Genomic DNA, 23,957 nt, shown 5'->3' with positions numbered 1-23,957 from the left:
TGTAAGCAAAATTAGATGCTCCGCTGAGAAAGAGCAACTTCCATTACTGGGTTACGCCCAAAATTAAAGTTTGGCATATCTGCCACCTAAATGGAAACAAGATTGCTAATGCGTTATCGGAATAATTTAACCACTAAGGAAGGAAACAGACGTAATTATTTTTATGAGGTCTTTTAGCTGAATGGAGATTTTTCTCTCTCTAAACATTCTGCCAACAAATTTATATTCTACCCCACTTTTTTGGTACAAAGACAAACTTTATGTTTTAGAAGAGAGAGAGAAAGAAAGACCATTATTCAGTGAGACTTTTTAGTGTGTTTATTGATATGGAAACTCCAATTCATTTTGATCATTAGTTCTCTTACATCTTTTAAAGTACTTCTTCCTTTCAGCACCAACCAAAACATTCACTTCATGTAAATTTTCCCCTTAGAATCGTCAAAGCTTTTGGGCTATGTAATCAAAGTTTCTCAGAGTGTTCTGTGTTTACCCCCCCATAGCCCAGCACTTTTCATCCTGCTGAAACATATATATATATATTAAGCAGTGCTAAAGGCAAGCTTAGGATATGTGTCAAAGTAATTTGGGATAGGTGAGAAATTCATCCAGTTTACATTTCAATGCAAACTTCCCAAATCTGCACTTCCTGAACTTAAACAGAAACAGGAATGCAGTTTGCCATTGCCATCCATTAAAATCAATCAATCAATCAATGTGTAAATGTTTTAAAATGGGCCCAAAAATGCTTCCTTCATTGGAAAATTGCTTGTAAAAATGAGTAAATTTGAAAAAGTGTCTACATAAATGTGTGCATTTGAAAAAATGCATAAAATGCACATGAAAATATGTACAAAATTTTCATTTAGACTGGAAAACACACACAATCTGAAGTAGAATTGAGATGAAATGAATTTAATAGTGGAAAAATGAGAACCTGAGCAAATCAGACTTGCTTGACCCATGCCTAGTGGCAGTTGCCTAACTGATCCTCAGCTGCACTGACAGAGGAATGGAGCAAATGGGAGCATTAGATTCTTTGAAGCTAGTCTTTTTAGCTGAAACCAGCAGGAACAAAACCCAGCTTGCATTCTATGATGGACCAATTCACATACAAATATGTATTATGATGGTTCACAGTTAGACATGTAAACTGCCTTCACTGAATTGTGTTTCAAATAATGCAAAGTTTCATACAATCTTTGCCTGTGGCAATTGGTCTGTGATAGCTGTTTCACACACGTGAGCCATCACCTGAGGTTGCCATCATCAAGTGACGAGCATTCATTTGTGAATTCCCCCTAATTTCATGTGAACTGAGCTTATGAGCTGAACTCATGTGAGTGGGGATATAAATGTCTAAAATATTATTATTAATCATCTTAATAGAGCTAGTGAGGATCTTGGAGGCAGGTAATCTGTCCAGCCTCTGTTTGAAGACCTCCATTGTGGAAGGGCCCACCACCCCACTAGGTAATTAGTTCCATTGCTGAACAGCTCTTCACACTAAGACATTTCTCCGAATGTTCAACGCCTTGCTCTTTGAAGCCACAGAACACAAGTCTCTTCTAAGTTATAGCTCTTCAGTATTTGAAGAGTCATCTCCCCTCTCAGTCTTCTCTTCTCCAGGCCAAACATAACCAGTTCCTTTAACTTTTCCTCACAGGACTTATTTTTTATATGTCTGACCATCTTCACTGCAGTCTTCTGAACCTATTCTAATTTGTTTACATCCTTCTTACAGTGCAGAGCCCATGGGTGGCGTAAGTACATTTCACAAGCATTGAATGCAAAAATTAGGATGTGTATTCTTTTACCCAGCTATTGAAAGGGTGAGGTACCTCCTCACCCCACTCCCTTTCCTCCAACCACCGATCGTTTGGTGGTTTCCCAACTTATGTGCAGTATTTTCCACATTCTAAAAGGTTGAAATGCTTCTCCTGTGGCTTAGTTGCAGGCAGTAAGAGCTTTGAGGAAAAATATGCTGGTATCTTGCCTCTTTTGTGTTCATCCCCATCCACCACTGGAAAGCGGCCCCCAAGATCTTCTCTGAAATTGAATTCAGCCCTCAATCTGACAAGGGGTTCCCCACCCCTGAGCTACTGTATAATATATTTACACCACCCGTACTGATCATTATTTATTTTCAATATTTATTCTAGACCCAGGTTTGAATTCCTACTCTCAGCAACAAAGCTTACTGGGTGACTTTGGGCCAGTCGTTTTATCTCAGTTTAATCTACCTCACAGTTTGTGCTTACTCTACTACATGTTACTCTACTTCTCTCCTATGTGGCATTATTAGGATGTAAGAAATGAGCTCAAATATCATCATATATAAGAGCATGAGTCAGAAGGCTCTCGTTAAAACCAGAAGTTCAGCCATGAACTTACCGGGATTCACATTGCTTTGAATGCTACTGACAGTAATAATAAAGCTTTGATGCAGAGTGAGTCATACTTTGGCAAAACATGCAAAGGAGAAAATGTCCTTAATGTGGCTGGAATTCTCATACCTTGCCACAGGGCAGATGAGCAAGTGCTCCCTTAAGTTGCACTATAAGCTCAAAAAGCTGAACCATAGATGACTCATGGATCTGTTGATCCATGACACGTCATTGTTGTTATTATTATTATTATTATATTTGTATACCGCCCCATAGCCGAGGCTTTCTAGGTGGTTTATATAGGATAAAAACACTAAAAAAAATATACAAAAATTATAAATCACAAAAACATACAATTTTAAACCACAAAAACATACAAAACCAAACCCAGGCTAATTACATATTGCTAAATGCCTGGGAGAAGAGAAAAGTCTTGACCTGGCGCCGAAAATATAACAATGTCGGTGCCAGGCGGGCATCGTCAGGGAGATTGTTCCACAATTGGGGGGCCACCACAGAAAAAGCCCTCTCTGTTGTTGCCATCCTCAGAGCTTCCCTCGAAGTAGGCAGGAGGAGGAGGACCCTGGATGTTGAGCAGTGTATGGGTAGGTTCATGTTGGGAGAGGCGTTCCATCAGGTATTGTGGTCCCAAGCCATGTAAGGCTTTAAAGGTTAAAATCAGCACCATGCAGCAGAGGTCCACAGATGCCTCATGGACCTTCTTACAATATGCACAGTGAGGGTGTTCAAATGCGTTCAACCAATTGTGGGTTAACTAACCCATGATTTGCCACGACACACATTTGAATATTCAGCTCCAATCAGGGGTTGCTACATGACATCCAAACCTGGACACTGTAGCTTAATCATAGGTTAAACAGCCTACAATTAACCTAACTATTAATTTTAGGTTATCTGTGGGGTGTTTAAAACATGGTTATAGTGTCTGGGGGCATGTTTACACCAGAGGAGGGAGCAGGGAGGATCTCACGATATGCTGATTGCAATATCCTCCCCCTGGGTTCACATGTGGCACGCGACATCCAGGGAGGAAGCAGGATGTCACGGCTGCCTTTTTCGAAAAAAAGAAGAAAAAAAGGCAGGAGCTGGAGTACACTTGCACTCCAGTGTAAAAGTAAGTACCAAAAAAAAGCCCTAACCCCACTCCCCACCCACCCCAATGTCCCTGGACTCCCCCTGTCCTGGTGCCTTTCTTTTGCTGACCCCTGCTACTCACGGGGAGGAGGAAGAAGACAGAACGGGTCCCTACACCACCCGCAGTCCTTGGAATCGTCCCGAGACCATGGGAAAAACCGGGCTAAAAGTGTCTGCAGATATCCCAGGGAAAAGGAGGGATCATCCCTACCTGCTCTGGGATCCCCTGTGTGTCATGTGGAAGCACAGGGACAATTCCCAGGATAAACACTGGTGTAGACATGCCCTAGGTTTGGATGTCACATTAGCAACCCCCGATCAACCCAACAGTAGATGAATATAAAAAATGGCATGATTTAATTAACCCACGATTTGCTGCCGTTACGTGCAAATCACGTCAGTTCCTCCTGCCCAAGTCATCATATCCTAGCTTCAGCCTCATCTGTAAAATGGGGATAACTATACAAGTCTACCTTACAGGGTTGATATGGGCATTACTGAAATAACGTATGACCCCCTTGGGAAAAGCGCTATGTATGTATGAATATTACCGCACTCTCTTCTCAAGCTCTGAGAGCATATTCTTTCAAATGCCTACAAGAGCCTAAAGCCAATGTACCATTAGCGGGGGGAATTCCTGCACCAGCGTTTGTGCAAGCATGAGTGACCAACACGTAAACCTAAGATCTACAAGAGTTTGAGTGTTTGCGCAAGCGGAACTTTACTTGGATCCTCCCCTTCTGCATACTTTGAAATTTGGTGTCCACTAGCACAACGTCCATTTGAGCTAGTGGAAGTACAACGCTGGATACAATTTTATGCCTAATTATCAGCAGGTAATAACAATTACCTCTGCACAGGGAAGGGCTGCTGCACATAACCATCTCCTAATATTTTTTCTCAGTGCAGCTCCAGATACTCATTTCCCACTCCTTTTGTTTGTATACGCATCATTCACACTTCTGCTCCTTCTTCTGGAGCTGTCGAGATCATGATTAGAAAACAATCTTGCCTGCTGTAGCCCCTGGGAGCTTTAGAATGTATTTGCAGAAAAAAAGAATCTTCCATGGTGCAGAAGAGAGAAGAGCAAGCGTGGAGCTCACTACATTTTTATGCATGACATACAATACAGAGGAAAGAGAACTATCAATGCTAGCACTTTAACAGATAACAACAGGGCAGGATCTACACTATTCATTACACCGTTGTTTAAGTGCATTGTTGCGTCCTCCCTTGCTACGTTACAAAATGCAACTTGAGCCCAGTCAATCGAAATACCTTTTCTTCTATCGTTTTACCCCGGCACACTCTTCTTTAGAACGTTCTTCATTATGCTCATACTGGCTCTGAAGTAAACCTCCTTCTTCCGGTGACTCTGAGCTAGACCTGCCAGGATAAGCCGGCAGGGAGGCGGGGCAACACATAGGGACGAGGGAAGCCCTGCAGCGTCTTAAAGGGGCCACGTGCGCCCCGAAAGATAAGCAGTTTTTTAAAAAAATTAAGCCTCTGTCCCCTCTTTCACCGCCCTCCCTCCCCCTCCCCCTCGTCGCGTTGTGCCAGCTCTCCCTCCCCTAGAAAAGCCCTCACTTGTCCTAATCAGGAAGCAAAGACCATGGTCACGAGACATGACTTTGAAAGATGGCATTGAATACAACGAAAGGTTGGGGCACATTGTTAGTTTTAAAACGATTTTAACAGAAAGTGGAACGGTTTTAAAAGTCAGAAGAAACGTAACAACAACAGCATCACGTGACTGCTGACGTCATCTCTGCCAACTTGTTATGTTTCATCTAGACAAGTGTAGACGGGCTCCAGGATACAAGCTATACTTTCACTGTGTTGGGAAAAAGCCTACCTGATTTTGTGTGTGTGTGTGAGAGAGAGAGGCCTGATTCATTTGCAGAGGACAGTAAAAAGTGCAAAGAAAGGAATATTTTAATTCTCACAAACCTGCTTGTTTTGACTGAGTTTATCTTAAGAGGCAGCATGAATCATTTACTCCAAATTAGGCAGTGCACAACTCTACATTGTTTTGGTAGACTAAAAGCTCCTTGCACTATTTGTCTTTGCCTTCTAAAAGAAACCACAACCCTTCCCACATAAACACACACAAAAAGAGTCCCTGGTGCTGAACAAAACAAGTGAACTTCTAGTGCTCTCTCTCTCTCAGTTAAGTCTGCAAAAGCACAGAACCGCTGTTGACCACTTGCCATGCAAAATGCAGATTAATTGCTGCATTTTAAAGGGATACAGTAAACTTTTGAGCTGCATGCCAACTACGTTTTGGAGCCAATTCCCTTGTGTGATTTAATAATAATATTTGGTAGGTCTTAGGTTCAGAGGTAGTGGTAGACAGCCCATTAGTTAGCAAGGGACAAGAAAGCATATTTGAATTACAGGGGGAAAGTCCTGCAAACAGGGAGAGGTTTAGTAAAATCCCATCGCTTGGGAAGATTTGCTAGATCAAAAACAACAGGCGATGTAGTTCTTGCTCTGATAAAGAGTCAAGGACCTGGGTTTTTATTCCCCACTCTGAAATAAATTATGCCTGTTTTCTGTGGGCTTGTTGTGTTCTTCAATGAAGGGCGTCCCAAATAGCTAAGCTTGCAAACCTCTTCATTGAAGAAAATTGCATCGATCTCTTTTGTACTAACTTCTGAATGCACACACATGAAAGGGCTCTAAAGGTGGTAAGAGAGGAATCCCCCTGGCAAAGGAAGCTGCTACTAAAGCACTGAATGTTAAAGGGCCAGTCTCCCTCAAGGAGCACCCTCAACCATATGTTTCTGTTCAATTGTCAAGATCGTCTACGGAAGCTCTTCTCTGGGGGCCACTCCCTACAATGGTGCCACAAGTGGTTACCAGAAAAAGAGCTTTCTCTGTAGGTGGATCTTCCCAGGGAGATCCACCTGGCATTTTCATCACATACACCTCTATAAACAGACATTTAAATCTGTTGCTTGATTACTGATTTTAATGCTGGCTCCTCAATGTTTTCAATATTTTTAATGTTCAATATTGTATGATTATTATGTTGTTATTATCGTTGCTTGGGTTTAGGACTGTAAACCCCCAGAGGGCATTCACCAGTGGGGCAGCATACAAATCTGAGAAATTAATCAATCAATTAATTAATACTACTACTGCTAGCTTCTTAATTAGTTTTAATTGCCTTACCCCCAAAGGCTCGTAAGGGTATATTATGGGCTGGTAAAATGCAAGGTTGAACTTGTTATTTATTAACAATGTAGACACATTTGCATTATGTTAGTAATCTATGAATCAGTAGAGCTATTCGCAGAGACACTCTGACCATGATGAGGCTGAAGCAGTGTCTGATGCTAGCAACTTGCAACTTCTGAACAGACTCCGCTAGCAGGAACATGCTAATACAACCCAGAAAACTAGCCAAAATGACTACAGTTCAGTGGAGCTTCCTTCCATTCTGAAAGCGGTAGTTTTGGCTAGTTTCCAGTTACACTAGCCAGTGCTAGTTTCTCATTACGCTAGTTGACATTCCTGCTCACACAGTGGCAACATTAGAAACGTCTCACAATATTTACCAGAAGCATCACAAGACTTTGATATGTAAGCTAATGTATGGTGGTGTGAAAGAAGAATCATGACAGTGGAATTTTGGGTCGGATTTGCTTTGATAAAATTTCAGCTGGATTTTAATTTTCTATTATTTTTTGGTATATTATGACCTGGCACAAGATTGCAGGATAGGAATCTTTGCCCAGTTTCTTTTTTAAAAAAATCATTCTTCTATTATTTATTTATCTGTTTGTTACATTTATATCCTGCCTTTTTCTCGAAGGACCCCAAGGCGAAACACATGATCCTCCTCCTCTCCAGTTGAACCTCACAACAATCCTGTAAAGTAGGTCAGGCTGAAGCGACAGCCCCAAAGTCACCCAGTGAGCTTCATGGCCGAGTAGGGACTTGAATCTGGGTCCCTCCAATCCCAGCCCAACACTAACCACTATACCACACAGGCTCTCCTACACCAGTTTTCAACATTCCACCTTGCCTTTTACATTCTTCTGTATAAATGAATGGTTGTCATATTCAATTACATGGGAAAGTAAAGTGTTTCTGGGGGAAATGTTGCGATGAGGGCTGTCTTCGGCCCTAAAACTGAGCAGGCGAGCCTTCAGTGAAGTGAATTGACTTGTGTGCGTGCATGTGCGCATACAATGTGTCTCTATGCACACTTCACCCCAGGGATCGTTGCCATACATAAGCCCTCTATCCATCATAATCTTCCTAGCATAAAATAAAAGGTTAGCACGGAAGCACCAAAACTTTATAAATATAACAATATCACAGACAACTGCAAGAGTTTCATCAGTCAACTTACATTCCAGTCCAATGATGTTACATCCTTATTGCTAGGAACATCATGCCCTCCTTCTCTTATACAGTGCCTTAAAACTAGTTGAGTAGAACTACCATTGCTGTTTTCATTAAGATTCCATATTCTGGCAGTGGAATCACCAGACCTAACAAGAGAAAATAAATATGCTATGTACACAGAAAGGTGTTGTTTTTTAAGTGATCTACTACAATAACGTATAAATAGAATATGAAAACATAAAGCTATTGAACAACAACACCCCTCCCCGCTCCACAAATTAACACTTTTAAATGTTAGTATAATGCAAAACTACTGTAGCAATTGTATCTGGGAGCCCAACAGAATGAAGCTAAGAACTACTTCAAGCATCAATCTAACATGGGCTGGAGATTATTTTAAGAGATGCATTATGGACTTCAGGGAGGAACCATTGCTCAGTGGCAGAGCACATAATTCATATGCAGAAGGTCCCAATCCCTTGTCTCTCCCATTAAAAGAAAAATCAGATAGCAGGGGATGGAAAAGAGTCCCTGCCTGACACCCTGCGGAGTTGAGTCAGTCAAAATTAACAATACGCCATACAAGGCCCTTCCTTGTGGTCCTATGCTTAGTACGTACATATGGAGTTAGAGCGGATCACGTATGTTACAAACAGTGTAGGAAGGGCTCAGGAAATCCGCATTAGAGATGCTTCAAATCAGTATTCAGTATTCAGAGTGAAAACTGTTCTACCCTTAACTTACCCTGATGCTAGCAGATCACTGACAGGATTCCAGGCACAAATGAACACCTCTGATTCATGGCCCCGAAGGACTGTGGCTTTGTTAGGAGGGATTTCAACATCTCCGTCAATTTCCATTGGCTTTGAATGATTATCTGCAAGGCATACAATAATTTTGTTTGTGTTTTATTTATTTACTGGATGGATAATAAGCAGCAGCAGAAACAACAACAACAACACAGCCTACACACATTAGTTCTGTTAGTTGTCTCTTTCAGGTTTGGAAAAAATCAAACTCTAGAGCACATTACTTCTACTCGGCACTGATTTTGATCAGTTTATATATTTATTATTTACAGATAAGGCTGAGTTAAACCGTTTAATTCAGATAAAATATAGTGCATTTGTAATGGCTGCACAAATATACATCCCCCCCCTCCGGCCCTGATTAGGGAAAAACCTATCACTACCTTTAAGAACAAACTTTTAACAAGTTACATTTCAGGCTATGATATGGATGCAAGTGCTGATAGGAAGGGATTAATTATATAAAAAATTTTTGAACACACACACACACAGTCACTAGGTTCTGTTCCCATTTGTGCATTCGAAACTGTGCAATTAAAGGCAAGGAATCCTATAGGGAAAAGTAGTGCATAGTTACATTGCCAAATATTATTTACGCACAGGTAATTCCCAGCTTAGTCAAGCATACACAGAAGCTCTAATTCAGAGAATAAAACTGCCAAGTGGGGTTTTGGGGAACGGAAGAGGAGGGCGTGGGGGAACCGAGGAGAAAACAGTGAGGATAAGTGGCTGAGACTTGGGAATAATTCACATGACCAAACGGTCACATTAATTATATTCTATCTTTTATTTGTATCCCACATTTTGTCCAAAGACCTCAAGGCGGCAAAACGTGGGATTATACAATGGCATGGTAAACCATGGTGGTTAAGGATTTTGAGCTAAACATTATGGCTTAGTGCGTCGCATGAACCCTGGCCCTTTCTACACCTAAGGGTTATCCTAAGAAAATGGAGGGATTGTCCTTGCCTGCTTCCGGGATCCCCTGTGTGGCAGTTAGATGCACAGGAAAGATCCCGGGACAATCCTGGGATATAGGGCTGGTGTAGACATGCCCCCTGACTCACTGTGTCATGTGAACCATTCTTAACCATGGTGGCTACATAACCATGGTTTAAACACACTCACTAACCATTTGCTGTAAAAGGCTTAGCGGCCTAACCATGCCTGAGTGTGTTGTCTGAACATTGGACCATCTAGCCCAGTATTGCTGACACTGACTGGCAGCAGGTTTCTAGGGTTTCAGGCAGGATTCTTTCCTAGCCCTATCTGTAGATGCTGGGGATTGAACCTGGGATCTTCTGCATGCAAAGTAGATGCTCTGACACTGATCTCTGGCTACCCTCATATCAACTCTGAGATGGGTTAGGCTGAGGGAATGACTGGCCCAAGACACCCAGAAGGCTTTAGGGCCGAACAGGAATTTGAACCTACTTTCCACATACACCGAAGTCCTAGTCTCTATGCACTACACCACATGTCTGTGGGTTGCTTTATATTGCCTATCTGTGTGCTGACATGCATATTTTTAGTAAAACGATGAAGAGTCTTATTCTCTTCAGGTCAGTTATATTGACTGGGTTCACATTATCACTGCTTGTCATGGCTTATATAAGCCATGATGAGCAGCGGCACCATCTTATTTATTCAGGCTGTGGCTTATTGTGTCATCTGAATCCAGCAAGGGTGGGTTGTTGGCATGGTTAACAAATCACCCACAACCCTAAAACAGCCCATGGATTGGGTTGTTTGTTAACCATGCCAACAACCCAACTGGTTTCACAAGACACGACAGACCATGGTCATGGCTTGAATATTCAAAATGGCCACACCCACGTGCTGCTAAGCCCCAGGGTTAATTAACCCATGGTGGCTCAGTGTGATGTGTAAACAAGCCACTTTACTAAATGCAGGAGCCAAGCTTTCCAAACAGGTGCCAAACTTTCTAAAACTGAAGTAAGCGCAATCATACCTATTTATGTTGTAGAAGCTGGGCGCACCCTTATAGACCCAGGCAGCTGGTTAATGCTGGCAATACTTGAGGATCTTGGTCTAATATGGGGAAAATAGCTACTGCCTTGTAATGTATCATAATCCTAAAGATCTGAAATAGAATGGCTGCAGAATAGCTATTGCCTGTACATTCACGCAACAGTAAATGTTAAGATCCATGAACTTAAAAGGATTCTTCATATTTAAAAGCTGCACTTTTAAATAAATGAAAATTTATTTAAAAGTGCAGCTTTTAAATATGAAGAATTTATATTTAAATTCTGCCCCAAGCTAACTCAAATCCTGAGCCAAGAATGCATCGATTTCTGTGTCCTCTACAGAATTATTCAAATTAAGCACAGTTGCATACATTTGCGTATTTTAGTCTACTACTGCTAGATCCAGAGAAAGGTGATTAACCGGACTGTGCCCTGACATCATACAGAACCCCTTTTCCCTGAGCTTCAGAAATTCAGAAGATTTCAGCCAGAGACTTTCAAGCCTATCTACAGCCATAGAAACCTGGAGGGCATCATCATCATCATCATCATCATCATCATCATCCCCAATACCCAAGTCTAGATCTTTGCACAGATGTTGTCACTTGCATGCCACATCCATATGAAACACAGCATTAACTTACTTATTGCATGTGCCCCATTCTCCTCCCCGTTCACAGTGGCTTCTCCATTCTTTGGTGTATTCTGCTGTGGGACAGCAGTTGTCGTCGCTGTTGCTGTTGTTGTTGTTGTTGTTGTGGCAGCTGCAGTGGCGGCAGCGGCGGCAGCAGCAGCTGCTGCACTAGCTTGCTGTTGAGCTAACTTCTCCCTGAAGGCCTGCTGCCGGGTCTGTACTACGTCAGGCATGACTGCGTCTATCAGTGATAGTGACTCTATAGGTCTGCCGTCAAATACTGTACCATCCTAAAGCAGGAGGGTGAATGAAAAGACAAAAAATTAGAAGGCAAGGGTACAATTATGGAGCAATCTGTATTCTATAGGAGACATCTCTGGACTATTAGATCACAGCGACCTAAAGTCTTTGTAAATGAGTGAGAAAAAATAAAGTAAGAAAGTCATGCTGTCAGTCACATACATCTAGACCCCAGCAAACTAGCATGTTTGCTCCCAAACATGTCCAACACACTGTAGATTGTGTACATTCAAAGAGTACTGTCAGAATTAGGCGTTTGACACCCCCCTCGCCCACCTGCCCCCATCCTTGGCTCTGGTTTTACAAAAGCTGGTATTTCATCAAATTCATTCCAGTTCATTTTCATTCCTGAAAAGGTTACTAAGGACACAACTATGCAGCTTTCTCTTTCCTGCTGTTCCACTTCATGGATGACCCTGGTGTCTAGTATTACGAGAGGGAGAGAAAAACATCTCTCTTTGCTTTTTCCATATGGGCCAAAATTATATATACCTCTATTATGTATCAACTCACTCACCGTTTTTCTAAATTAAAATGCCCCAAATGTTGTAGTCACTTTTTAAAGATGCCCAACTATGCAATCCTCTATGCAATCCTCAGAAGTAAATCCTCTTGAGTTCAACTGGATTTATCCAGGGTTGCAGCCTATGTTGGTGGCCATCACCATATCTCTTAGTAGTGAATTCCATAATTTAACTATGTCTTTTGTGAAGTAAGATTATGTGAAGTAAGGATGGTCTCTAAAGGTCAAACTACATGTTATATTAAAGACATAGCTAATTGTTATATCTCAGTTGCCAGTGGAATTTAGCCAGCACAGAATAACATATAGTCCATTGATACCATAATGTACCTAAACATTCTTCAATCTGAAACTGACTTTCAGTTCCTAGGTGCTTGAGCAGGCTTCAAGGCAGTTGCAGCCTTCCAGTAGAATAGCAATTCTGTATATGGCTTTGGGGTGAAGATTGGATGTTCTCATTAAATGCATAAAATCCCCCAGAGCCATGGGAAGAGTTCGTTGTGTCCCTAGCTATCTGCCTGGTAGGACACTAGACTGACGTTAGCATGGACTTCACTATCTGCCTTCACATTCAATATAAATGCAGAAAACTATACTGCCAACTTCTACCTACTTAAAAAAAACCTTTTAAAATATCTGTTTTGGAAACAAACATTGAGACGGGGGAGATTTTGGGGAAGATGTGGCCTAGAAACTGACATAGCCTTGGGTAGTGCAGACTGTGAAGAAAAGAAATTATTGGAAGAATGAAGAGGAGGGAATTACAAATTACTCTTTTCGTCGCCAGCTGAAGACCTTTTTATTCTTTCAGTATTTTAACACTTAATTTTAACTTAAATTTAAATTTTACTGTTCTAAATCTGTATTTTAATTTTATATCCATTTTGCTGCATGGTTTTATCCTGGTTGTGCTTTTTATACTGTATTTTGCATTTGTGCTTTTAACCTGTTGGTTGTTTTATTATGGTTTTAATTTTTGTGAACCACCCAGAGAGCTTCAGCTATTGGGTGGTATAAAAATGTAATAAATAAATAATAAATAAATAAGATTCCTGTTTCTACATGGCAGATTAATCCATTTCTTCATTTAATCTCTGACTTGCTACTGTGCTAAGAAAATTTCTCGGTACTGTCTTTGGATAGGTTGAACTCTAAACCAAATCTATCTGACAAGAAATCATTAAAAACATTCTTTATTTCAAAGACTTAAAAAATGTAGCTGACAGCTACAGCTTTGTCACCTTTCAGGGTAACCCCCTCCAACACCATACCACGTAATAAATTAAATATTAAACCACAATATGTTTACTGTTCTAAACAACTAATAAAAGATCATATTAAGGCAGCATCGAGTACCAAATATTAAAAAGAATCTCAAAATAAAACATTTTTAGATGTCATTTAATAGCCAATAAATCAGGGGCCATTTGTTTTCCAAGGGAAGGAATTTCACAAACCTGGGGCCACTGCCAAGAAGCCCCTGTCTCTCATGTCCACATATCTAACAGATCTCAATAGCGGGTTCGTGAGCAGGGCCTCTAAGTAGACGTTACTTTAAAGAAGTAGGTGCGATGGGGAGCTTTAAACCTTCTCCCTGCTGCAGTGCCAAACTGGATTACCCTGTAAAGCACTGTCATTCAGTGCCTACATAAATTACTGTGCACTGAAGAAAACATGAATGCTGGAATCCATCCAGTCTTCATTTTAGTTTTTTACTGCTAAACCGTATGTGTGTGCATGTATATGTGCGTATGTGTGTGTGTGTGTGTGTGTGTGTGAGAGAGAGAGAGAGAGAGAGATGGTATTTTATATTTTCATAATAAAGTTTTACCATCAATACAACAAATGCAATTAAAATTGTCACCTTATAACTCTGTGAATTAATTTAGGCTCTAGTCAGGCAGAAATGTTTGCATATATTCAATGTTTTGAAGATCATGCACTTGCTCAGTATTTTAAAGGTCATGGTCTCAACTGCAATAGCTAGACAGTTACCCAGAGCAGGACCATATGCAAAAATAGTTATTCTGACTCTGCAGCTACTCAATGCTTTTGAACAATTTCAATAACAGGTAGGATTCATTTGAAGAGAAAGCATACAATAGACAGTGGGCACTATTAATGAAAAATTAAAGGGATGGCGGGGGGGGGAACACAACCATATTTTATGGCCACATCGTAAGCAACATATTTATTGTTTACATTCCACTTACAGCAGGGGTGGGGAACTTAGTATCCTCCAAATTTTGTTGGGCTCCGTATCCCACCAGGAGTGTCTACTATCAGCTTCAGCCGATATGCCAGCTGTGCCCCTTCCTAGAGTTAGAAACCTAGAGATGGTAGTGCACGCACTGGTAACTTCGAGGCTTGACTTCTACAATGTGCTGTACATAGGGCTACCTTTGAGCCTAGTCCGGAAACTTCAACTACTTTAAAATATGGCAGCCAGGTTGGTCACAAGTACACCTACGGGGTGACTATATTATAGCAACTCTAAAATCATTTCACTGGCTGCCAATTAGTTTCCAGGCGAAAGCCTACATGGTTTGGGTCAAGGTTACCTGTGGGATCTCCTTCTCCTGTACCATCTGCCCTACACACTTAGGTCCTCTGGGAAGAATTTACTACAGTTAGCCAAAACTAGGATGGCAACTGTTACCCAGAGGACCTTCTCTTCTGCTGCTGTGGAATGGCCTGCTGTAGAATGGCCTGCCAGGAGAGATTCGTCAATAGTCTTTTCAAATTCAAGAAGTCTATAAAGACTGATCGCTTCTAGCAGGCCTACCCAGATTAATTTTAAGATGTTTGACTGTTATTTTAATATTTATCAATTTTATACGCCTTTAATCAGTTTTATGTATTTTATGGTATTGTATCTAATGTTGTTCTCCGCCTTGATCCAGAGGGAGAGGCGGGTAATAAATAAATAAAATTATTATTATTATTATTATTATTATTATTACCATCACCCCTCACCACTGGCCATGCTGGCTGGGGCTGATGGGAGTTGGAGGGCCCTGACTTAGGGAAAGAAGCTCAGATGACCCTGAACATCACTGCGGATGGAGGAAGAGAATGAAGGGAGATTCTCTCCACTAATGTAGTAATGGCTGTGGGGATGTACAACTGAGGCAAGGAACAAGACAAAGTCTTCACTTTAGAAGGGGATGATCTCCCATATGCGTCACAAGAGGAGGGCAGCTGGGATGCAAAGAGAGCTTTTTCATTGATAAGGAAAGTCAGAACAGGATCATTGGAGAGGGGCAGGCAACTTGGCCAAGGCGGACTCTGAACAGAACTCCGTAAATTCAAGAGAAGTCCAAGGCTGAAGTGAAAAAATGAGGAGGAATACAGCCAGTATCTTCTCTCCTTTGTACTGAAACGATACGAAGCAAATGGCACCTTGCTATACTACTAAAAATTGCACTCGAGGCAGTTTTCTTCACATGTGGAAGCCAATGATGCAATAAATATCTGGGTCATGCCAAGTAAAAATAACCAAAGCGTAAACAATTTCACAGTTGCTAAATAAACAATCCATAGCCTCACGTGTTTATGGGTCTCCCACTGCCGGAGAGAACAGGCAGAGCTTCATGAATACACAGGATATTTCCCCCCTGACATAGCTGATAGAAGAATAACACAAGGAACAACTCATCGAAGAATAATTCAGGCCAGTCCTAAACTCGCCTGCTTGGGAGCAAGTTCCTTTTAATGGCCAAATAAGTTTATTGAGGATCAAGCCTAATCTGAAAGTTCATTTCTACAGAAGACAGAGAAGACTTTTAGTGGCGTGGCAGACACATTCTGTGTTCCCCCATCCCTCACGTTGCTTAAAAGCTACTAAAGTAGTAAAACGCAAGAGTACTTCAAGCTGAAATCATTCGAAACGATTTTCGTGTAAACCCATTTGAAAAGAAAATCCAGAAGCACAAAGTTCCATGTCAAAGTGAACATTATTTCTCCATACCAGAAAATTATACTATTGAATGGAGCCTTTCTGGAGCAGGCCACTGCAGCATGGCCTCTCATAAAGATGTGTGGTTCCTACCCTGAATTTTCAGACTTATTTCTTTCTCTGTCTTCTTCCTTCCTTCCATTTATCTAGCTCTAAACAGGCATTATGCCTGAATAGGGCACATGGACATGCTGCCCTCTGGCCCCATTGTCCTTGCATGTGCTGGCCCAGCCCTCCAAGTCCCCAAACTCCCTGTGCTGAGTAATGTGGCCTGCTGAGGACTTCTTTCTACTCATGTTTGCCTGAACCCTTTGTGGGATCGGGAACCCTGTGCAGTCCCGTTTCCCTGTTCATGTACACTATTCAGGCATAATGCCTTCTAGTCCATTTATTTATGGAGACATAAGACAATGCTGTCCAATTCCTCAGAACAACATAAACCTGTTGCTGCTCTCTGGCCAGTGAATGCAAAGGCGCTGAGATCGTTGACAAGCACGAGGCACTTATTTTTAAATAAATTTAAAAAGTTTAGATAACTTTAAACATATTAGACATATTAGACAATCATATTTAATTGCAGACTGTTCTGTATGGATTCCTTCCAGAAAGAGCACTCAGCTGTCCCCTCATCACAAAATTTTATCTTGCTCTTGATATGAGGGAATTGTCACTAGGCTCATGAAACAGGAACCTGCACTTCAGATCCAGCACTTTACTGGTCCAACTAATCAAGCTGAATTCTGCTAGGTTAGCAGTATCAGGGGCTGAAAAGCCAGAAACGTTCAGAAACAGGCCAACTAAGGTTTTTTTAGGGTTTTTTTTGGGACTGGCCCCACCCTTGGGCTTGCCACTTTTACCCTGGCTTTGATCTTGATCTGCCCTGGCAACAGCAACAGAAACATTATTTTACTACCTCATCATTACCATCGTTGTTTGTGATTATGAAAAAAAAAATAGCTTATGCAATGTTTTTTTATGTATACATAAAACACAGACATTTTAATATGTACTTAAGGAAAGGAAAGGAACCACTTGAGTCATTGCTGACTCCTAGAGGGATGCCTGCTTTCGCTGACGTTTTCTTGGCAGACTTTGTAGCGGGGTGGTTTGCCATTGCCTTCCCCAGTCGCAGTTACCTTTCCCCCAGCTAGCTGGGTACTCATTTTACCGACCTCAGAAGGATGGAAGGCTGAGTCGACCTGAGCCGGCTGCCTGAGAACCAGCTTCCGCTGGGATCGAACTCAGGCCGTGGGGAGAGTTTTGGCTGCACTAACTGCCGCTTACCACTTTGCGCCACACAAGGCTCTTAATATGTACTTAACCATCTCTCAAAAGTGTCAATCAGAACTGTAAAACTTCCAATGCCATCTAAATTATATTTCTATTTATCACTCACTCAGTGTCTCAAGTGCATATGGAACAAACACAATCCATTTGAAAAACTAGTAGGTGGCATTTAGAAATTGAGATCTGTTAAAAGACGTGCAGCTTGCGAGAAACATTCTCTAATAAAGAAAGTGGCACCACGAAATAGCAGAACTGAACTCCAAATGTGCATCCATGTTTAATGTGGACATTTGTGTTGTTACAAACAATATTTTGCTTGTAACCTAAACAGAGAAGAAATTGATAGCAGAATTCCCCCCAAAATATCAAGTTCCAGCCAATGGTGTAAAATTTGACCTTAATGTTAAAGGACAGGAAATTTAGAAATCATGATGTTTCTACTATTAGATACATGCTAAACCCATGAACATATTGTGAAAGGTAGATTTCCTAAAGGAAGTGTTGTCAGTTTCTTAAAGGAGGAGAGTTCAGTTGCTAAAAGAGGCACAGCTCTGCCCCAAATCTTTGACTCAGTCCCCCACAGTCAATACAATTTCAGTGGTGGCCTATATAGCTAATGGCTGGACTGATTGCCTCATTATTGAATGTCAATCTATATTTTTGATGAGCTTTTTACTTTCTTAGGTTTCCTCCTTCAGGCGCAGCGTATCACACACTTTCATAATGCAGCTTTGTCTTTGATCCACTTCAAAATTGTATTTGAAAGTCACAATTTTGAACCCATCCAATTCCCCCTTCATCCCATATTTCAAGATTTCCAAAAAAAGAGGAAAGAGAAAAGAGAGAGAAGAGAAGAGGAACAATAACAAAAAAGAAAGCCTTATTCGACATGGGGAGGAGGAGTGGGGGAGAACAGAATTCCAGGGTTAATCCTTAATGGCCTGGTTCAGACAACACACTAAACCATGCTGCTTAACCACAAAATGGTTAACGGAATGCATTCCATTAACCATGTTGTGGTTAAGCAGCACGGTTTAGCATGTTGTCTGAACCAGGCCAATATAATCTAATCAAGTTATTTTTCAAAACCTTTCAAAACAACCCCTGCTTCCTGAAGAAATGTATTTTATTTAAAGAGATTATTATTATAAGCATATAAGTACAATATTATAAGGAAATATTATATGCTTTTAGGGTTGGTTCTGAGAATATTTTAAAAGTGGTAAAATATGGCACATTGGTGTGATGGCCATATAGCCAAGGGATATCCTTTTTATGTTTTCAGATCACAACCAGTTTTTGATTGTGAATACAAAATCTGGCTTTTCCATGTTTTCATCCACCACTGCCAGCAACTCAGAAATTCACAATTGCTAAACTGCAAAAGCATTTGAATTAGGCCTGAATTGTTACTATTAACAGTTGTTTTTGGGGTGTGGGTGTGGGTGGTACTTTTGGCTATTATGTTTGCATATAGAAGGCCCATTCTGACAAAAACAGGCAAGATATGAATCTGAGAATAATATAGTAAATATAAAATTCTGCAATAAGTATGGAGTTCTCACTGGAGGGCTTTAGTTGACTCTCCAAGTAGTATCAGAAATAGAAACAATTCTATCTTGTTATGCACAAAATTCCTTCCAAAGCTCAAATGCACAGAATAATAAACAGACATGATATATCTTGAAGCTTTTTGGGTACATGATCAAATTTTAACTGAGACAAACCGGAAGAAAACAGCCCATAGATGCTTTTGCATTCTCCTGTCCTTAAAGGTTAGAATTAACCCCCAAAGGCACGTTTACATTGTTCAATGTCTAATGTTTCATTACGTGCACCCAAGTGATGAGTTTTCCCACACAAGGCTGCAATGATATTTACCTCGTTGATGCTTATCTCTGCTTCCACATACTGCAGACCTTTCTGAAGTATGGAGATGAGGGCAGCAGGTGGCACTAGTGTTCCATTGATGTTGGATTGGCTAATATGACTCTCTATTCCAAATGTAAAGGCTGAATGGGAGAAACCTGAAAGCAAGAAGGGAAGCCATGATATGAAACCCAAACACTCTGCAATGTGACACATACCCTAACTACAACAGTGCTTAAACCTGTAGCAAGCCAACCAAAGAGATTAATCTGCTCAATTAGTTCAGATGGCTACTGAGAAATACGATGGTTTTCTAGTAATGTTTTATTTGCAAACATATTTTACAGGGAAAGTGCACCCAAGAAAAATCATTAATGCTGAACAACAACAACACTTCTGCATTTTTAAAAAAACTATTGGTTGACGCTTAAACTCAGGTGTGTCGGCACAGAAAGGGAATGAGAAATAGGATTTGTGTATACGATGTTCAGGGCAATTCTTGTGGAGTCAAGTGGCAGGCAAAGATTTTGGTATGTATGGGGTAAAATGGCGTCCAAGTGGGCATCTGCTTGTGCAATGGATTTTTTCCTTCCTCTCCTCCCCTGTGGCCCCACATGACCTCCATCTGCTCTGGAGAATCCCCCAACTCGCCCCACCAAAAACTGATGGAGGAGGAGAACTTGCCCCTCCCTGTTCTGTTGATAGGAACTATTCTGTTGGTGGGAGGGGTCAATTGGCTACCAATCATAGTCTAGTAAAAGGTGGGAGTTGCTGTCATTAATCTAGGCACCACACACCAGAGGAAGTGCAGACAGAAGATAAAACTCATGGAGGAGGGAGTGGTGAACTTGCCTTCCAGGCAGAAATAGCCGAGTTGATATCCCCTGATATCCCCTGAACCCTGTTCAGCAAGGAAATCCTTTTCATCAGGCCAGTCTCAACTCATCTGCCACTATGACAATAACCAGATGAGAGAGCTTGACTTACCCAGGCAAATTGGATTCTGGGAAGGACTGGGAGACAAATCTTATCCTTAAGAAGCATGTTCCTATCCTAAGTATTGTGTATGCTGACAGAGGAGTGACTCAATGAATAACCTGGGTAGCACTGGTAAGACTGACAAAGCCATCAAAGGTGTGTAGATGTTTCCACTATCAGCAGATTTGGTGTTGACTTCTTCTCCTCCTGTTGGCTGCTGAGAAACTGTCAGTAATTAATCTAGGCACACTGGAGAAATTCAAGACAGACTAAAATAAGTTTGGATTTCTAAGAATCTGCCCTGCGGAATTCGCTGCGGACCAGCTTCCCCAGGCCGCTTTGAGTCCACGGACTTCTGGATTTATTTATCTTTTACTTTTCCGAAATTTACACAAATTCATTCACAGGAAAATACATTTTTGCTGAGACATAGGCTATGCTGGAAAATATACTTGGGGAAAAGTAAAATGGAATGGGGGACAATACGCTAAATGTTACGTACTAACACAATTATGTAAATTATTGCATTTTTTAATGGAATTATTTGCATATTTTTGGATAATGGAGAAAATCAAATCAGTCTGTGAATGGACATAGGAACAAACGCCACCGCACAATCCATGAAACACACACTAGACAGATTTCACAAAATTCGGATATCCCTAAATTAACCTAGTACAATGATGATGAACAGTATGCTTAGGTGTCTTCAGATGCTGAATCATTCACTGTCATACTAGTAAACTGTGAGACTTTAAGCTGTGGCACAAAGGTTATCCTGTATATGAAGCAAGACCAGGCAGAGTACTCAGAGGAAAGTTAGGAGAATTGTGTTCAGACCATTCTGGAAGGGATTACAGTCGCCCAATGGATCAGGTTTGCAATCCAAGGGTGGTTATTGTCACTAGAGTCTCAAGTGGTTGCTGTGGCTTGAAGTGTCTTTAATTAGCTTGGGCTAATATGCCAGCTGTGACCACACCTGGATTGAGCTAAAATGGAAAGGGATACAAGAGTGGCCATTCTCTTATAACATCCTATTTAGACTACCTGTAATACATTATACATGGGCTGCCTTCGAAAATGGTCTAGAAAATAGGGACTAGGTGTTACAGTCGCATTACACCAGTGCAATGTCAGCTACACTAGCTCTCAGTCCATTTCTTGGGTGAATTCTTAAGATTCAAAGTCCTGAAGGGCCTGGTACCATTGTCATCTGAAAGATTGCCTTCTCCAAGAAATAAATACCCAAACCTTAATATCCCCTATAGAGGCTACGGCTTTACAAGTGCCCAACCAAGTGAAGTGAGGTGGGTGGTTACCAAGGAGAAGGCCTTCTCAGGGCTGAATAGCCTGTCCGAAGAAGCTTGCATAGTTCCTTCATTATGGCCAAACCCATGATAACAATACAATAACAACCCCAAAAAATAAATGCAACAATAAAATGTCATCATACTAAAATATTAAAACATTAAAATATGAAAGAGCCAGCAGTAATGTTAATAACTAGAGCAAGTCATTAAAGTTTAAATGCATGTTCGAAGAGGAAGGTGCCAGACTATTTTGCACCCTAGGCAAGGTATGCACCCCACCCCCCAAATTTGCCAACTTTTATTCAGCTGTTCAAGAAGAGTTTCTGAACTATTATATTTTCCCTTTTATTATGTTTTTTTTTCTTAAAACAGCTAATTTGTATAAAACTGTGACCTTTAAAGGGCAGTAGTGTGCTTCTCTGAGGTCTGCGCCCTAGGCGGCTGCCTAGTTGGTCTAATAGTAGTACTGGCCCTGTCTTAACTCAATGTTTAAATGTATACAGTGAAGTTGCCCGGCAGATCTTCCTAGGAAGGGCATTCCACAGATGGGGAGGGCACTAAAGGTTCTTTTCCTGGTAGCCACCCATCACACCATTGTGGGTGGCAGCACCCAGAGAAGAGTCTCTGAAGATGATCTTAGCAATCAGCAGGAAAATATGGGGGAAAGCGTTTATTGGGATATATTTGTGCTGCTAATATTGGTTTTACCATTTTCTCTGATGGCGAAAATATTTTAATGCTGCAATTTATTATTTTTGATATGATTTGAGAGGCTATTGGGCAGACTATAAAACAATAAATCAAGGAAATAGTAAAGAAGTATTCTCTGTTAACTGGCTATCCAATGAACTGAGAAAGAACATATGGATACTAAGGTAGGAAAAGGAAAAAGCAGGAGAAGAAGATGGCTGCAGGGTAAATCACAGATTAGAAATAGGCTCTGATGGGGAAGAGGAGAGAAGAAAGATGGTGACAGCGAAGTAGAGGAAACTCAAGGAAGAGCGGAATGACACGAAACCAATTTAGACCAGGAATTCAGACATCATTACTAATGAGTAGCTTAGAGAATTTTACAGTAGCCTGGCCAATAAGTGGAAAGATTACCTAGCAATAAAACGTCTCTCTGAGGAAGAGCAGCTGCATTCCAGAGCGCTACTATTTTCCCTATTTATTTTATTTTTATTTAAATATGTATAAACTGCTTTTCCAGGCAAATAGTCCAGAAAGAGGCTTCCAGTTTAAAACAACTGAATATTTCATGATAGAAGTAACTTAAAATATCAAACATACATGAAATAATTAAACCCAAGTCAGAAACATTAAACCATCCCAATCCAAACCAGCAGAGATAAAAATACAGAACTATATCAGTTTTCAAACCCAAGACCAACATTGGAAATTAAAAAGCAGCTTGAAATAACAAGAGATGTAAGGCCCGTTTAAAGGTAACTAAAAGAGGTGGACAAATGCACATGTCATGGGAGGGAGCTCCACAACGAAAGGGCCACTACTGAAAGGGTCCCTGTCTGTTTTGCCAATAAATCTAAGTTACTTTGATGGTGGGCCTAAGAGTATGCTTTCTGTGGTTGATATTGGTGTCTGGATAGGATCATTCAGGAACTGTCCTTCAAATGAGGCATGCACAGCGTGTTTGTTATAGATAGCTGTGAGAAGTTCATGCACAACGTGGCTGATTCAGAAGACTAATCTCTAAGTATTGCTGGCAAAATGTTACAACAGAACATGATTCTGATATTTGGTCAACAACTACTTAGAATTCTTTACAGAGCTAGCAGAAGATAAAACTACAAGATGTTCTATGAGCAGTTCTCAAAACCCATTATGGTTGGCAGACATGAGGATTCCCAAAACCACAAGAAACTGTTCAGATATTATCTGGGGATGATAGGGTATTACTAAAAGATTATAGTGCATTTGGATATATGCTATACGGTGTGTGAAAGCAAAGATCAAGTAGCAAATTTTCCTTTTGTAGACTACCTTTATAAATATAGTTTAGAATTAATCTACATGATTAAGCCTATTGATGACGATTGTATATAACATCTAAAGACATTTGAGGGGAAAACTTGTTTTGGAGTAGCCTGAAGATGAAGAGGAAAAGAATTTGTGTCTATTTTAGTACACATTTTTACAAAAGTACACATCAATGTGGTTTTGTAAAAATAAATAAAAAATACATATTTTCTCCCACTGATTAAGATGTGTTTGCCCACTTTTTAAAAATGTATGCATTCTTCAAAGATACACAAATTTACACATTTTTCAAATGGATTATTTTTTATTTTTGTGGCACGGGTCACATTGCAAGCCTGGAAATGCAAGATGGAGTTTTGGTGTCCCTTCAGTTCCAAGAGGTGTGAATTGTGTAAATTCTGG

The 23,957-nt window shown here is 40.7% G+C and overlaps 1 protein-coding gene across 2 annotated transcripts in view; it reads right to left on the bottom strand.

The window, feature by feature from the left end:
- Positions 1–23,957, bottom strand: part of TBL1X (transducin beta like 1 X-linked) — a 171,738-nt gene that overhangs the window by 16,147 nt on the left and 131,634 nt on the right. For both annotated transcript variants that reach the window (XM_063126363.1, XM_063126362.1), the window contains exons 5-8: positions 19,282–19,427; positions 11,343–11,622; positions 8,643–8,775; positions 7,903–8,044 (exon numbers count right to left, since the gene is read on the bottom strand). In XM_063126363.1, coding sequence (XP_062982433.1) covers positions 7,903–8,044; positions 8,643–8,775; positions 11,343–11,622; positions 19,282–19,427 — 701 coding nt within the window. The remainder of the gene's footprint in view (positions 1–7,902; positions 8,045–8,642; positions 8,776–11,342; positions 11,623–19,281; positions 19,428–23,957) is intronic.

This window comes from Elgaria multicarinata, chromosome 5, assembly GCF_023053635.1.
Source record: "Elgaria multicarinata webbii isolate HBS135686 ecotype San Diego chromosome 5, rElgMul1.1.pri, whole genome shotgun sequence".
Classification (NCBI taxonomy): Eukaryota; Metazoa; Chordata; class Lepidosauria; order Squamata; family Anguidae; genus Elgaria; species Elgaria multicarinata.
The sequence above is the reverse complement of the archived record's forward strand: the minus strand, read 5'-3'. Positions and strand labels throughout refer to the sequence as shown.